The 15,912-nt window shown below is 42.0% G+C and overlaps 1 protein-coding gene across 1 annotated transcript in view; it reads left to right on the forward strand.

Annotated features, from left to right (window-relative positions):
- atrnl1a (attractin-like 1a) overlaps positions 1 to 15,912 on the forward strand; it is a 380,138-nt gene that overhangs the window by 128,200 nt on the left and 236,026 nt on the right. Inside the window, exon 20 of the mRNA XM_059359919.1 lies at positions 151 to 288. Coding sequence (XP_059215902.1) covers positions 151 to 288 — 138 coding nt within the window. The remainder of the gene's footprint in view (positions 1 to 150; positions 289 to 15,912) is intronic.

The raw sequence follows: 15,912 nt of genomic DNA on the forward strand, positions 1-15,912 counted from the left end.
GAATAAATGTCATGTAGTGTGTGTGGTGTCCTTTTGGCACATTTTAACGTAAAACTGACCATAATAGTCTTGATGAATGTATTTATAGCAGTAGATGTACCGAATAATCAGGTGAGTGTGTCTTGTCTTGTGTGTTTAATTCCCTCGCAGCGTGTCAGTGTAATGGTCACAGCAGGTGTGTGAACGGCAGCGTGTGTGAGCACTGTGGGAACCTGACAGCAGGGATGCACTGCCAGAGCTGCATGCCCGGTTATTATGGCGACCCAACCAACGGAGGGAAGTGCAATGGTGAGTGGTGCAAAGGTCAACGGCTCTGTGTTACTTTATGTTTTCAGATGCAAAGTCAGTGTGTGATTTGAGTGCTTAAAGGTGTAAAGTCTGAAAGCGGCTGTTCACAGAATTTAGAGCATATTGATTGTCTGAGACTTAAGTTCCTTTTGCAACCAGCAAATCCTCCGTAAAGCAGAGTGCATTTTAGCCTCCTGGAGCCAAGCCCTGGCTGGTGAATTCTCTGACTTTTCAATTCTTCATAGGGTTTTTATTTATTTATTTTCCTTATTTCTTAAATTCTTAAAGCAATGTGGCTTATAAATAATCTGTATGCAGTAGGCTATCGCAGGCTTTTATAATGTGTCCACTCTAAGCTCCATGTTGTCTGATGTGTCTTGTGTCAACTCTTTATGTATTGAATATTTTTTGTGGGCCATGTGGGCTGTATGAACCACAACAACCTGCTGTTCAAAATGAATTGCCCCTTGTGGGATTAATAAAGTTGTTTGAATTGAATTGAATTGAATTGCACATGGCTTTCTATATAGCTGTGGCTGAACCGGAGGCTATGCTAACAGTGCTAATGCAGTGCAGAGTGGTGGCAAGTGAGACCAACCCATGCATGTGCATCCAGGCTGGCTACCACAACAGTTTGTTGTTGTTTGTTCTCAGCAAAAAACAGAGAAGCACACACGGAGGAAGTGTAAATCCTCTGGTCAGGACGCCATTACTCTGACATACACTAACCCGCCACTTTATTATGTACATCTGTTCAACTGGTCGTTTCAACAAATAGGCGACCTTGAGTGCCTTGAAAGGGGCCCTATTAAATAAAATGAATTATTATTTTTATGAAATATCTGATCAGCCAATCACATGGCTGCACCCCTTATCTCATTGTCCCCCTTCCCAGACTTTTTCCGTAGAGGAGGCGTGGTTTACGATCCTCCAGAACCGTTTGTTGGGCGCTAAGAGTGTCTATCAAAAGCGTCTGTAGGTAGCTCTTAGCCAATCGTATCAGTTATACCAGATAACGTATGTAGAGCGACATAAATGGATGTTTACATAGCCGGGCTAGCCCTCTAGCATCTCTACTTTGAGACTAAAATGCTCAGTTGTGCTTCCGCAATGTTTTTCTGCAGCATGTTCTGACTCTGATTTCCCCCTCATGTCATTCAGCAACACAAATCCACTGATTTTATGGGCAATAGACGAGCTGCTGCGGGTCTCTCAGCGGGTCCGCTGTCCCCCGGCTCATAGCGAAATCTCCGGCGTTACAGCAGCGAGCGGTAGCGGGGCTAGTTGGTAGATTAGGCTTTGGCCAAATCCTGTTGGAAGCAAGGCTAAAACATCCTTTTTCACGGTGAAACAAGAGTGTAAAGTCAATTGTTGTTCTTCTTTTAAAATCAACTGTCGCTCTAAACTATTTAAACGCCGTCAGCTAGATCGAAAGAGAGTTTTGCGTCCGCTGCAGCCATGTTGGATCAGTAAGAAAACTACAAAACTACAAGCTACCATCTGTCGAGTAGTAAGCATCACCGTCTTGCCGTCCCTCCCCGTTCTGTGATTGGATCCCTAAAACAGGGCTAAGAAATGGCCATTGTTGCCAGACTGCCTGGAGGTTCGAAATGAAATCGAGCGTGCAAGGCAGTATGGGTATACCCAGGCTATTCACCACTCCTTCTTTCCTCCTTTCCTTTCCTTTCCTTTCCTTCCTTCCTTTCCTTTTGCAACCCTGATCTCCTTTTCATCCTTTCTTTTCCTTTTGCCCCCCTCATCTCCTTTTCCTCCTTCCATCCTTTCCTTTCCTTTCGCAACCCTGATCTCCTTTTCTTCCTTTCCTTTCCTTTCGCCCCCTAATCTCCTTTTCCTCCTTTCCTTTCCTTCCTTCCTTCCTTCCTTTCCTTCCATCCTTTCCTTTCCTTTCCTTTTGCAACCCTGATCTCCTTTTCATCCTTTCCTTTCGCCCCCCTCATCTCCTTTTCCTTTCCGTTCCTTTCCTTTGCTTTCCTTTCCTTTCCTTTCCTTTCCTTTCCTGTCCTTTCCTTTCCTTTCCTTTCCTTTCCTTTCCTTTCCTTTCCTGTCCTGTCCTTTCCTTTCACCACCCTGCTCTGCTTTTCATCCTTTTCTTTCCTTTCCTTTCCTTTCCTTTTCTTTCCTTTCCTTTCGCAACCCTGATCTCCTTTTCATCCTTTCCTTTCCTTTTGCCCCCCTCATCTCCTTTTCCTCCTTGAACTGGATTTGTAGACAGGCTCATATCATTGGTTCTAAATGCATTGAGCTGCTGCCAATCACAAGGCAGCAGCTCAATGCATTTAGGCATGTAGACATGGTGAAGACGACCTGGTGAAGTTCAAAGCGGGCATTAGAAGAAGACCGTCTCCAAACCTTGGAGCAGATAGGGTACAGCAGCAGAACACCATACTGGTCACTCTATTGTTAATGTTCTGAATTTCACGTACAGCCCCCTTTTAAGAAAAAAAAAATCAGCAGTCTGAATGTTTTATCTAACTCTTCTACTTCCTCAACCTGCCTTGTTTCAAGACAGAGTGTTTCAATTCTTGAAACAAGTTTACTTCTTTGAGAAACAAGTTTGCTCTATAAGAAACAAAGTTTGTAGAGCTTAATTAAGAGGGAAGTTACTAAAGTTTTTTTTACAGTGTGTTTTGGATGAATTCACCACCTTTAAAGCTTTGTGTCGCCTTCACTTCTTTGCTCCAAATTGCTTTTATAGAAATAATGAGCCATTAAAAACACGTAGCTGCTGTGGGCAGTCTACAGCGCTGTAATGGACACAAACAACCTGATGGGGGCAGTGTTTAAAAGCTGTGAGTTAAGGCTTTGATTTGCGTGCAGCCTGTGCTGACCAGCAGAGCAGTGAAAAGGGAAACTACATGTGTAGTTTGGACAGCAGCTTCGTTGACTCTCTGCTTCCACTTCTGCAGAGACTTGTAGGGAAAGATGGTGCTGATGAGGGCTCACAGAGATGCACACATGTCTGTCCATATTTTTCTGCTTAGAATCCTCCTGTCAGCAGCTTTGTTTTGCTCCATATGGAAATAATCAGAGCAAATCCCATAGCTGAAATTGTTAACAACAGATTATGTGTGTGAGTTAGCAGATAGAAATCAGAAGCCACAGGAAAACGGGTGTGTGCATGTGATCGGGAGGCTCGGGGGAGCTGGGTTTGGGAAGGTACATGATGGGGAAAAAGCATCAAGAGATGGGAGAGTGCAATGAATGAGTGAGTGACTGCTGGAGTGTGAGTGAGGGGGGAGGAGAAGTGAGAGGGAGGTGCAGTAACATCAGTCTCGCAGTGACAGATGTGCGTTTTGGCTTGGCGGCGGCGTGACATTAAATCGCTCTTAATCATTTTCTTATTTCCTGAGTTGACTGGTGTCTCCGTCCCTGGCGGCTTCTCACAGCGAGCGCGGCGCTGATAGATGCACGCCTCTCGTCGCCTCCGTGCAGGACAGCCTCTGGTGCACTTTCTCTTCTACTTTGGCTTTCTTTGCAATATTTTTCTTCTCACTCCAACCTGTCTCTCCGTCTTTTTCCTCTGCTCTCTTTAACATCCCATGTTTCTCTCCCCACACGTTCCCTTCCTGACACCTCTGTTAGCCTTCTTTCCTATTATGCTTCATGCTATATTTGTTCAATTTATTTATCCCTTCTTCCATCCCTTCTATTCATTCCTTTCTTCCCAGCCCCTTCTCTCATCTCATCCCATGTCCTTTCTTTCCTTGGCTCTAATCTTCATTCATTCATTTATTTTTGCCTCACTTGTCTTCGCTTTTTCTTCCTTTTCTTTTACCCCTCATCTCCTTTTCCTCCTTTTCTTTCATATCCTTAATTTTCTTCCTCGCTCTTTTGTTATAATTTTTCCTTTCCTTTCCTTTCCTTTCCTTTCCTTTCCTTTCCTTTCCTTTGCTTTTCCTTTCCTTTCCTTTCCTTTTGCCCGCCTGATCTCCTTTTCATCCTTTCCTTTTCCTTTCCTTTCCTTTCCTTTCCTTTCCTTTCCTTTCCTTTCCTTTCCTTTCCTTTCATTCCTCTCCTTTCCTTTCGCCACCCTGTTCTCCTTTTCATCCTTTCTTTTCTTTTCTTTTCTTTTCTTTTCTTTTCCTTTCCTTTCCTTTCCTTTCCTTTCCTTTTCTTTTGCCACCCTGTTCTCCTTTTCATCCTTTCTTTTCTTTTCTTTTCCTTTCCTTTCCTTTTCCTTTTTCCACCCTGTTCTCCTTTTCATCCTTTCTTTTCTTTTCCTTTCCTTTCCTTTCTCCATTCGACTCCACGTCATTCTCTCATGTCCTTTTTCAAATTTTCTTTCCTCCTTTTATGTCCTTCCTTACCCCTCTTAATTTTCTTCCTCTCTCCTTTCTATTATCTGTAATTTGTTTTCCTCCTCTCTCGTCTCCTCTTCATTCCCTTTTCTTGCCTCACTTGTCTTCTCTTTCTTCCTTTCCTTTTCTATCCTTTATTTTCCTCCTCTCCTCTCCTCTCCTCTCCTCTCCTCTCCTCTCCTCTCCTCTCCTCTCCTCTCCTCTCCTCTCCTCTCCTCTCTGCAGTAATCTGCTGGTTGAACTGCATTTGTATCATTGGTCTCCATCCCTGGAGCTTCATTATTTGCTGCACTGACCAGACACTCATCCATCCACCTCCACCCTGCCTATACCTAATCATCCTTAACTGTACCTGCTTACACCTCTCCATTATTTTTTCCCTCTTTACTTCCTCGACACGTGTGATATTCCCTCTTACAGATCACAATAAGTCCTTGCCTTTAATTCAACCCTCTGTTCATTTGTCCCTCAATCCATTCATCCTTCTTTCCATCTCAATCTCTCTTTATAAAAGGGACCACTAGATTTACCTTGGGCTAAATGGCTGGGAGGCAATGATGTGTGGCCGATTAGAGGACTGAATGATAGAGAGACAGCCTCGTGCCGAGCGGGGATCGGAAAAGGCCTCGGCTCACGGGGCTGTAAAGTAGATGGAAAGGGTGAGAGAGAGAAACGTGGAGAGGGAGCGAGAGAGGAGGAAACGGAGACAAAGACGGGCAGACGGAGAAAGAAAAACAGATAAAGCCATGTGGTGAGATATACAAGGTTAATATTGGTGGAAAAGGACAGTTGCCCTTGGATGGAGAGACGACAAGGAGATGGAGGGATAAATAGAGAGGAAGAGATGGAGGACGGACAGAGGAGAGGGGAGTCTGTCCGTTCCCCTGTCCCCGTGACAGATGATTAACTAACCTTGTCAAATCTGGATGAAGTGTGTGTGTGTACGGTGTGTGTGCAGGGCATTAGTGTCCCTTTTCTCTGAATGTAGCGTTCACCTTGTCCTGCACACATAAGAAATCAAACGCACCCGCGCCAACCTTCAGAGCTGCAGCTGACAACATGCTGGATGTCTGTTTAGACTTCCAGTCCCTCGGAGGACAACGTTTAGCATTTTAGAGGCTAACGGGAAAAGCTGCATGTTTTTATGAACATCCTGGGAGTCTTACTTCTGTTGATGTTCGTGTCTGGTTTTTATTACAGTGAAGAGACAGACTGATGTTTTCTAAACATTTTTTAATCATATTTATCAGTGGAAGAGCTGTGCTGGTGTTTACATGTTTTCTTCTGCAGATAGACACATCCACAACCTGCAACCACAGTCGTGTCACTGAGTGGTTGTGTGGTTTGTGGTTTGCTTAATGGTACGTTAACAGTAGCGCTCGAGGATAAGGAGGGAGTTAAGGTGGATTTATGCATCTCTTTCAGGGTGATAAAATGTAATGTTGAGTCACGGGGGAAAGTAAATACCGTATGGACACCTCAGAGTGGTCAGCTTGTGTTTAGTTCCTTAAATTCATCATTTACCAAGCAAAAATATGAAATATTTGCTCGGTTTTTGTGCTTTTTTCTCTTTTATTTAACTGTAAATGAGATATCTTTGAGAGGTTTGTACTGCGGTCCAGACTTTTTTGAGCAAATTGACGATGCTACATTTTGCTCAGGGAATTTATGGTCTGTATTTTCCCTGATTTCATAGGAATGAATTGAAAACGAACTGAAAGATGACCCTATATAGATATATCATCCATTTCCTCTGCAAACCTGCCGATCATCAGTCTGTAACATGAAGTCTGGTGGTACTCGTGGCGCAGACTCGTGCTCTATGGAGGCAGCTGCATTATATATATATTATAAAACAATATATAACGTGTCATGTGTGCAGCATGCGAGTCCAAGACAAGTTTATCTCCAAGGACAGTAAATTAGATCATATTGTAAAGTGAATGAAAGAAAGAAAATGACAGAACAATACAGCTTAATAGGGAACATTGACTCATTCATAAAGCGTCGAGGAGGTTATCTGACAATCAATGGGTTAAATCCGCCGCTAAACAGATAATCAATTCTCCTGCAAGAAGCATCTTCAGCAGAACTGCAGGAATGATGATCAGAACCTTTTTTTTAAACATGTTTGAAATTGAAATGAATGGCAGTAGAACAAAACGCCTCAACACAAACACAAATCAACAAAATCAAATATATTTTTAAAAAGGGGATAAGAGGACAGTTATGAAATATTGTGTCAATGGAAACCTGATTTCCTTTGTAAGTTCAAAGGAAGGGAAACCTATTTACCGTGTTGAATATGTTGCACGAATCCTGATTTATTTGTGCTAATAGCAAGTCCCTGAAGTGCACGATTCTTAGGTATGCATGCTGAGCCATCATTGAATAATCTGATTTATTAGATAAGGATTTTTTAGAATAAAAGAGAATGTTGTACATGCAGGGCTTAAAGACCTCGGGCACGGTGCCGGAAATCCGGCTCGGGATTTTTTTTGGTGTTTTTTTTTTTATCATGTTTTAAAAAATAAATAAATAAATAAAAACAAGAAATGATTGTATGATGTTCCACTTCAACAATCTCGTCGTCCACCCTCTGAGACCCTTTGATTGATTGATTTGATTGATTGCTGATCTAGTGCCCGGGGTCAAGACGTAATGTTGATGTGAAGTAGTGTTAGGCTGCATGAACATCATATTGTGTTTTATTTTGAAAGGAGCAACATTTTTGACAGGATTTTGTATTTTGATGTCGTTAACGATTTCAGTCAATGCAAGAAGGTCAGTTTTTCAGTTATGCAGTATTTGTTTTGGTGACACCGCCCCCCCCCCCCCCCCCCATGCATAAAAATTTTCCAGGCACAGGATTTTTTTCAGCTTTAAGCCCTATATATACATATATTATATGTATACATGTTCCCTGATCTGCTGCCTTCAGCTGATTCCTCACAGTCATCTGCTTTCTTGTGTGCACATGATCAGATTCTTTTAAAAACCAGCATCTTTGTGCTGCTGCTCATGTTTAAGTTCAGTTTGACCAGCAGCAGGCGGACCACTGTGCTCCCATGCTTCCCTCTGAATTGTCTTCCAGGCAAAAATTCTGCTCGTATTATTTCTTCTTGTGCTTGTTATCTTTTGCTACCCAGTGCTTCAGCGTATAATGCTCCTCTGCCATCGGCACCTCACGCTGAACAGTTTTATTGCTTCCATAAATTTTGCATGATTCACATCAGTAGCTCCCTGTCTCCACGCCCCCCCACTCTCTATGAAAACTCTCATGCTGGCCGTGTGATACATAGAAACTCGAGTCAAAGGTTTCTGTTGGGTCTTCAGGACGTTTTGTCAGGTTTCATCAGGTTCAGCTCAGTGAGGAGTTTGTTTCTTGTGGAGCTGCACAGTTTTTCTAGGGTTCTTTAGTCTAATTTATGACATTTACATGTACACAATCCCTGTTTTTTTGTCATTATTCTGAACCAGACAACAGTTCTGCTAAGCTGGCTAATGAAATAAATCATCCAGTAATAATTCAATTTACATGCATTCTGTTTTTAATAGAGAGCTGATGCCTCAACACTTCATTTATCATATAAATATATGGAGTAGAAGAAACACTGGAGCTGCTTGTGTCATTTTGCATTCTTGCATCAAAATTGGGTTCAAAAGGCTCTACACCAGCCTCGCATGTTGGTTTGAGTACAACTCACAGAGCCGACCGTACAGGTAAGAGGCTGAATGTCTCAACCTGCTGTAAAAACCCCAAATGAGTTACAGATTCTGATGTGCTATCCCAAGTTTAAATTCTTTATTCAAACACTTTCTTTGTGCAAAGTGTCCTACATTTCTGGTTTCCTGTGAAGCAACCTCTGATCACAGATAGACGTAATGTGAGGTTGTTACAGCTCAGCAAAACCTCTTCAGGAGGCGGTCATGGTGATGTCCCACCACAACCATGTCTCCAAGAAATATTGTTTATATAAAACTAATCTGCAAAAGTAAGTAGGTAAGGCAGGAAAATGTACCGATTAATTGTTGTTTACCATCTGAACAAACAACCCATGCAGTTGTTTACTGGTGAGGGTGGTCTCTGATGTCTCAGCTCTTGTGCCCCCCTTCCTCTCTCTCTCTCTCTCTCTCCGTCCCTAATTTTGTGCTTCTGAGTCTCTGAGCAGGGTGCAACAGCAGGAGCTCTTTGTAAATTTGTGTTCAATGCAGGAGCTATAGAGATGTTGAGTGCTGTCTCTGCAAGGAACTGGCAACCCAGCAGCATCAACCAGAGACTAGGACAGACAGGACAGCAGGGTTGTGTGTGTGTGTGTGTGTGTGTGTGTGTGTGTGTGTGTGTGTGTGTGTGTGATGGATCAGACAGAGCCAGCTGTTGTTGAGCTTTAGCAGCAGTAGAGTAGCAGAAAAGGGATGCTGCCTGCAGAGACACTCCATTCAGTCTTCTCTGTGGAGAAGCTGCCAAATCCACTCTCACCTGCTGTCTTAAGTGTGTGTGTAGGTGTGTGTAAACATGTGTGTGTGTGTGTTTACCTGTGGAGCCTTGTGGCGGAAGTACCCAGCATTCTTAGCGGTATCCAGTCATCTTCCCTCTGGCAGCTCTATTCCTGGCACCTGCCTGGTCAACATACGGCCGCATAGAAAAGCCAAAAGACACACGCGCCTACACACAGAACCACACACATACAAATGGTTCTGTAAATATGATTTTAAACGGCTTTAGAATCCCTTTTGATCTCCAGTCAGCTGCAGCTGTGACTCACGTCTTGTCTCCAATAAGCTGCTTTCTTTGAGACTGTGCGCTTTCATTTATGGCTCGCAGCTCACCAGCACACAATTAATATAACTGGCTGCTATGCTATCGTTTCAGACAAGCAGCAGTGTGGAATAAGGTGTCCCTTGCCATACTTAGACTAACATGACAACAGGCTCCACACTCGGCACAAATGCAGCTGCACGCCTCACACACAGAGCCATATTTTATAGGGATAAAAATTACTTTTTCTCCTTAAAAATGGGGCAACTTTGAGGTGGGGAAACACTACATTATGAGCTGTTAAATCAGATAAGAAGCATGCTTTACTTGTACATTATCATGCATTGTTTGACTCACAGCTTTACTTGTTATGACATAGTTCAGTAAGTACTGTATCCATTACACCAGTCATCCTCAACTTACAGCCCTGGAGCCAAACTTGAGTTTGCCTTGTGGCCCTCGGATCATTTTAAACTTCCCAATGAAAATAAGTAGATTCACAATGGGAATTTAGTGCCAGACTACATAAAAAGCATCAACACAGATTTATTTCATCTGGTTAAATATTGAAAATTTTACTGAAATCACAAGATGGACTTATACACTCATAGGCCACTTCATTACATTTATCTTTATTACGTTCAAGATGGTAAACAAAGTGCATTGTTTCACTCACAGATGACATCATACTTTACTTGTTGACATAGTACAGTAAGTATTCTATCCATTACTACAGTGATACTTAACTTACAGCCCGGGGGCCAAATTTGACCCATGATAAGGCTCCAGGTGACCCTTTCCCAATGGATTTTTTTTTTTTTTTTTTACTTTTTTGTGTACTTTTCTACAAATATAAATAAAGTATATGAAAAATATCTAAACAGATTTAGTTTTGATGCAAATCCCAGCGCTGTCCCTGCATGTAACTGACTTGTGCAGCCTTTTTATCTCGTTAAATATTATCCACAGGGCTGCACAAGTAATTAAAATTTTACCAAAATAATTTTATGGACTACTTCAATATCCAGATTACCTTAAAAACTTTTTTAAGGCAAAATATGTGTAAAAATCCATTTCTGTTTTAAGTATTCTAGTGCTGCAGAGATTCTCCCTCCTACAAATAATACAGACCAAAGAAAAAACATTTGTTAGGTACAGATGATCATTTTAATATATTTTTTCAATCAAAAACACACCAATTGGACATTCACATAAAGGTGGATAATTTTCTCTTTAAGCTTTTAGTGATTCTATAATCAAAATACACCTGTAGGCTGTAATCCAAGTTCTCCTGAAGGGAAGTTTAAGACTGCACTTATCTGGGCTTTAAAGTGTGACTTTGTAGCATACGCAAATTCATCCGTGCCAAAAATATTTCTAACTGTTAATACTCCACTTGCAATCTGCTTTAAATCATTGAGATTTGGGCCAAGTACCTCATTTTTATTTCACTATGAAGCCTTTTTGGATTAATATTGTCTAATAAATGTGAGTAAAACGATTGAATCTTTGAAACGACCACATTTAAAGGTTGTCTGTTCACTGCTCAGATTCTGCTGATGGAAGGAAAATATATTCAGAGGCTCTTTGATGTCACTAAGGAGCGAATATCATCTTTTCTCCTTGTAGGCGAGTATATATGCCTGTGTGTGTTCCCACATATTTTACAGACTTCCTACCGCTCTTTGCTTCATGTTTGCCCCCTCTGCCCTCGACCCTTCCCCACTGTCCCTTCATCAAAGTCAATATAAAGCCCTGTCCTCTCTTATCAAACCTCACTGCCACGTCTGTGGAACCGGACAAAGGAAAAGCATGAGTCAGCAGTAGGTGCAAGGTGACACTGATGATGAAGATGATGAAAAAATGTTCATGGAGATGAGCATGTGATTGATCATAATCTGGGGAACAAAGTAGGGTTCAGTGAGGAAGAGAACATTTAGAAAAATTATATTTTGAAAGCATTATATAGACAATAGGGGTGACTGACAGCTGTATTTAAGGACCAACAATGCTGATGATCATGCACTTCAAGAATAAAGTCACTTTTTAGTTGGTAAAGTAGGCCGCAAACTACAACCTGATTTTCCTCAATGGGTCTAATATTTTTTCTAAAAACTCACATAAATGACATAAAAGCAGATTTTCTCAAAAACAATAGTTGTAGCAGCTTCTAAGAATATCTAATTTATGTATCTGGAGATATGTGGTCGTTTCAAAGATTCAATCGTTTTACTCACATTTATTAGACAATATTAATCCAAAAAGGCTTCATAGTGAAATAAAAATGAGGTACTTGGCCCAAATCTCAATGATTTAAAGCAGATTGCAAGTGGAGTATTAACAGTTAGAAATGTTTTGGCACGGATGAATTTGCGTATGCTACAAAGTCACACTTTAAAGCCCAGATAAGTGCAGTCTTAAACTTCCCTTCAGGAGAACTTGGATTACAGCCTGATTAATGAAAATCAGGTTGTAGCTTACAGTAACTGTGGGGATAGAAAACAATGTTCCTCTGATGACTTATTGACATGGGAACAACCAATCTGTGAACATCTTTACAACTCTTCCCAACTCAAAAAGTTCACTTTCTTCTACTTGAAAATCCTCCTCCTCACCCACAAAGCCCTCCATCACCAGGCCCCCTCCTACCTCACTGACCTCCTCCATCACCAGGCCCCCTCCTACCTCACTGACCTCCTCCATCACCAGGCCTCCTCCTACCTCACTGACCTCCTCCATCACCAGGCCCCCTCCTACCTCACTGACCTCCTCCATCACCAGGCCTCCTCCTACCTCACTGACCTCCTCCATCACCAGGCCCCCTCCTACCTCACTGACCTCCTCCATCACCAGGCCTCCTCCTACCTCACTGACCTCCTCCATCACCAGGCCTCCTCCTACCTCACTGACCTCCTCCATCACCAGGCCCCCTTCTGCCTCACTGACCTCCTCCATCACCAGGCCCCCTCCTACCTCACTGACCTCCTCCATCACCACACCCCTTCCCGCAGCCTCCGTTCCTCTGAGGCTAATCAGGAGGTTGTCACACAAAATTTCATGTTACACTGCCACGTCCATCTTCCCCTCACTGTGGTGAAGTTGTCCTGTCCCCATAGCAGAGAAACAGCCCAAAAGCATTATGTTTCCACTTCCATATTTGACGGGGGAGATGGTCTTCTAGGCAACATTTCTCTACCTCTAAACATGGAAAGTCGAGTTAATGCCAAAGAGCTCGATTTTGTGTCTCATCTGACTACATCACATTCTCCCAAGCCTTTTCTGAATCATCTGGTGTTCATTGGCAAACTTCAGACGGGCCTGTACATGTGCCTGTTGAGCAGGGGACCTTGCAAGCACTGCAGGAGTTCCATCCATTACAGCGTAGTGTGTTACCAATGGTTTTCTTTATGACTGTGCTTCCAGCTGCCTTGAGATCATTAACAAGCTTCTCCTGTGCTGTCCTGGGCTGATCCCTCACCTTTCTCACGATCATTGATATCCCATCTTGGTGGTGCCCCAAGCCGAGGGTGATTGCAGGTTATTTTGTGTTTCTTATTCGAATAGATGCACCAACAGTCATCTCTTCCTCATCAAGCTGCTTGCTGATGGTCTTGTAGCCCATTCCAACCTTGTACAGGTTGACAATCTTGTCCCTGATGTCCTGAGACAGCTCTTTGGTCTGTCCCATGATTGAGAGGTTGGAATCTGATTGGATGATTCTGTGGACAGGTGTCTTTTATACAGGTAACAACTGAGATTAGGAGTATTTTCTTAATGTGAGAGGATTCATTTGTGGGCCTCATGGGCTCATAACAGGTCTGGAGGAGCCAGAATTCTTGCTGGTTGGTAGGGGATCAAATACTTCACTCAATCAAATGCAAATAAATGTATAACTTTTATAAAATTTTCTGGATATTTTTTTATATTCTGTCTCTCACTGTTAAAGTAAAACTACCGTTAAAACTATAGACCGTTCATTTATTTGTCAGTGGGAAAAAAATAGCAAAAATCACATTGGCAGGGGATCCAATACTTCCCTAACTGTACCTCTAAAATAATCGAAAATAACAGGTTTTTGTTGCATAAACTTAACAAGACTATTGAGATTTTATATTTAAATTAATATATATTATATAGTAATATATATAAATACAATTATTTAGAAATCACGAGCATGATAAGGCTGTTGGTGATCATATAACACAATGAATGCATTACACTGAAGATAATTGCTACATGCAGCTTCATGCTATGTGATCATTTGCGGACCACTTTAGTTGAAATTAACTATGTGCATGTGAATAACTCCTGACAATAATCCTAACAACCTGTTACAATCATTATAAATGGATCACTGTCATTCAGTGCGTTAAGACATCAGGCTTTTTTTTCCCTCCACTCCATGAAAAACCTTCAATGCAGTATTCTGGAGATGTGGTTTGAAAACATGGGTGAAATGTTTCGTGGTCCCTGGAAACAGCTGATTTTATGAAAAGGCTGACAAATGATAATAATAGATAATTGACTTTTTGCTGCTCAAAACTTTAATTATTTTATTAACCTTATTATCCACTAACTAAACTTTAATTGCCAAACTTGCCAAAAAAAAGTGTAGCTTCCATTGAAACTATAGGCTGTTAATATGTCATACATCCTGCAGAAAACAATAAAAAGTAAAGCAAAGTTAATTAGCTGCTTATATAAGCACCATCTCTGTCTCTAATAATCTTATATTAGGAAGTCCCTTAACACTTAAAGCTGTCACTCTAATACAGCAATAAAAGCAAATACATATACATATACATATATTCCACTGTATATATGAATTCCACATAGACCAATCAACACATCTGCTGGGTGTGAGCACATCAGCGATATTTATGGGTAATCCACTGGGAATAACAGGGCTGTTGATGTTTGGACTGACATCTTGTATTGGGCTGGTGACCTCTAATTAAATTGTCATGAACATTCTCACTACAGTGACCTGAGTAATGACACTTTACAGTGTTTTTCTAGTCCGACACATCAGGCTGCTTTGTTTAGAAACGACTCCGGAGAGGTTTGGAGAGCGCCACACAATGAGAACACTCTTCATAACCGTCTAATGTCAGGGTTTTTTTTTTTGCATTGTCTGTGTGTTTTATTTTTATTTCTGGAGGAGCAAATAAAGACAATATTCCACCTGGATTTTATGTCCAAACGCACGTCGAAAAGCTGTTTTCTGCTGCAAGAAGACGATGATCTCTGCAGATTCTTGGAAATGAACACAAACACAGCTCACATTATCCTCAGAGTAATTAAGAAACAAAAGCTAGTGTTCTGTGTTTCAAACATTTGTTTTTCTGATTTTAATTTGTTTGTTTTTCCCTTTTTTTTAATGAACACAAATGAGTAATCACACTGTTTAAATAATATCAGAACCATTGTGGCACAACATAATAAATCTCATTGTAAAAAGACATATGATAAGGGAAGATGTTCCTTTATTAGTCCCATGGCAGGGACATTTCCTGTGTTACAGCTAGTGGTCGACCGATACAATGTTTTGTAAGGCCGATGCCGATACAGATTTTTTTGACACCAGTCTTAACAGATTCCCTCCATTTACATGATAAAAATGACACAATGATATTAACATTGTAATATTTAATATTATAATTTTAAATACATATTAACAATTCTTCTGCTCGATCTTCCTTTCCTTTTTGTATGTTGTTATAGACCAGAAGAGCCTGAAGGCAAAGCTCTCGATTTACCGGTCCATCTACGTTCCAACCCTCACCTATGGTCATGAGCTTTGGGTAGTGACCGAAAGAATGAGATCGCGGGTACAAGCGGCCGAAATGAGCTTCCTCCGTAGGGTGGCTGGGCTCAGCCTTAGAGATAGGGGGAGGAGCTCAGACATCCGGAGGGAGCTCGGAGTAGAGCCGCTGCTCCTTCGCGTCGAAAGGAGCCAGTTGAGGTGGTTTGGGCATCTGGTAAGGATGCCTCCCGGGCGCCTCCCGTTAGAGGTGTTCCGGGCACGTCCAACTGGTAGGAGGCCCCGGGGAAGACCCAGAACACGGTGGAGGGATTATATCTCTCTCCTGGCCTGGGAACGCCTCGGGGTCCCCCAGGAGGAGCTGGACGTTGTGGCTGGGGAGAGGGGGGCGCCTGGCTAATGCCAGACTATATCACAAATAAGATATAGTCTGGTTACCTACATTTCTCCGTAGAGGAGGCGTGGTTTACGATCCTCCAGAGCCGTTTATTGGGCGATATGACTGTCTATCATAAGCGTCTGTACGTAGCTCTTAGCCAATCGTATCAGTTATACCAGATGACGTATGTAGAGCGACAGAAATTGATGTTTACATAGCCGGACTAGCCCATCTCTACTTTGAGACTAAAATGCTCAATTCTGCTTCTGCAACGTTTTTCTGCAGCATGTTCTGACTCTGGCTGCTGACAGTCTACCAGCAGTGTTGGTGTGTGTGTGTGTGTGTGTGTGTGTGTTGCTTGCTGCTTTGCTTCTCCAGTTCTCGCTTTCTGCAAGATTATTTA

Source organism: Centropristis striata, chromosome 20, assembly GCF_030273125.1.
Source record: "Centropristis striata isolate RG_2023a ecotype Rhode Island chromosome 20, C.striata_1.0, whole genome shotgun sequence".
Taxonomy (NCBI): Eukaryota; Metazoa; Chordata; class Actinopteri; order Perciformes; family Serranidae; genus Centropristis; species Centropristis striata.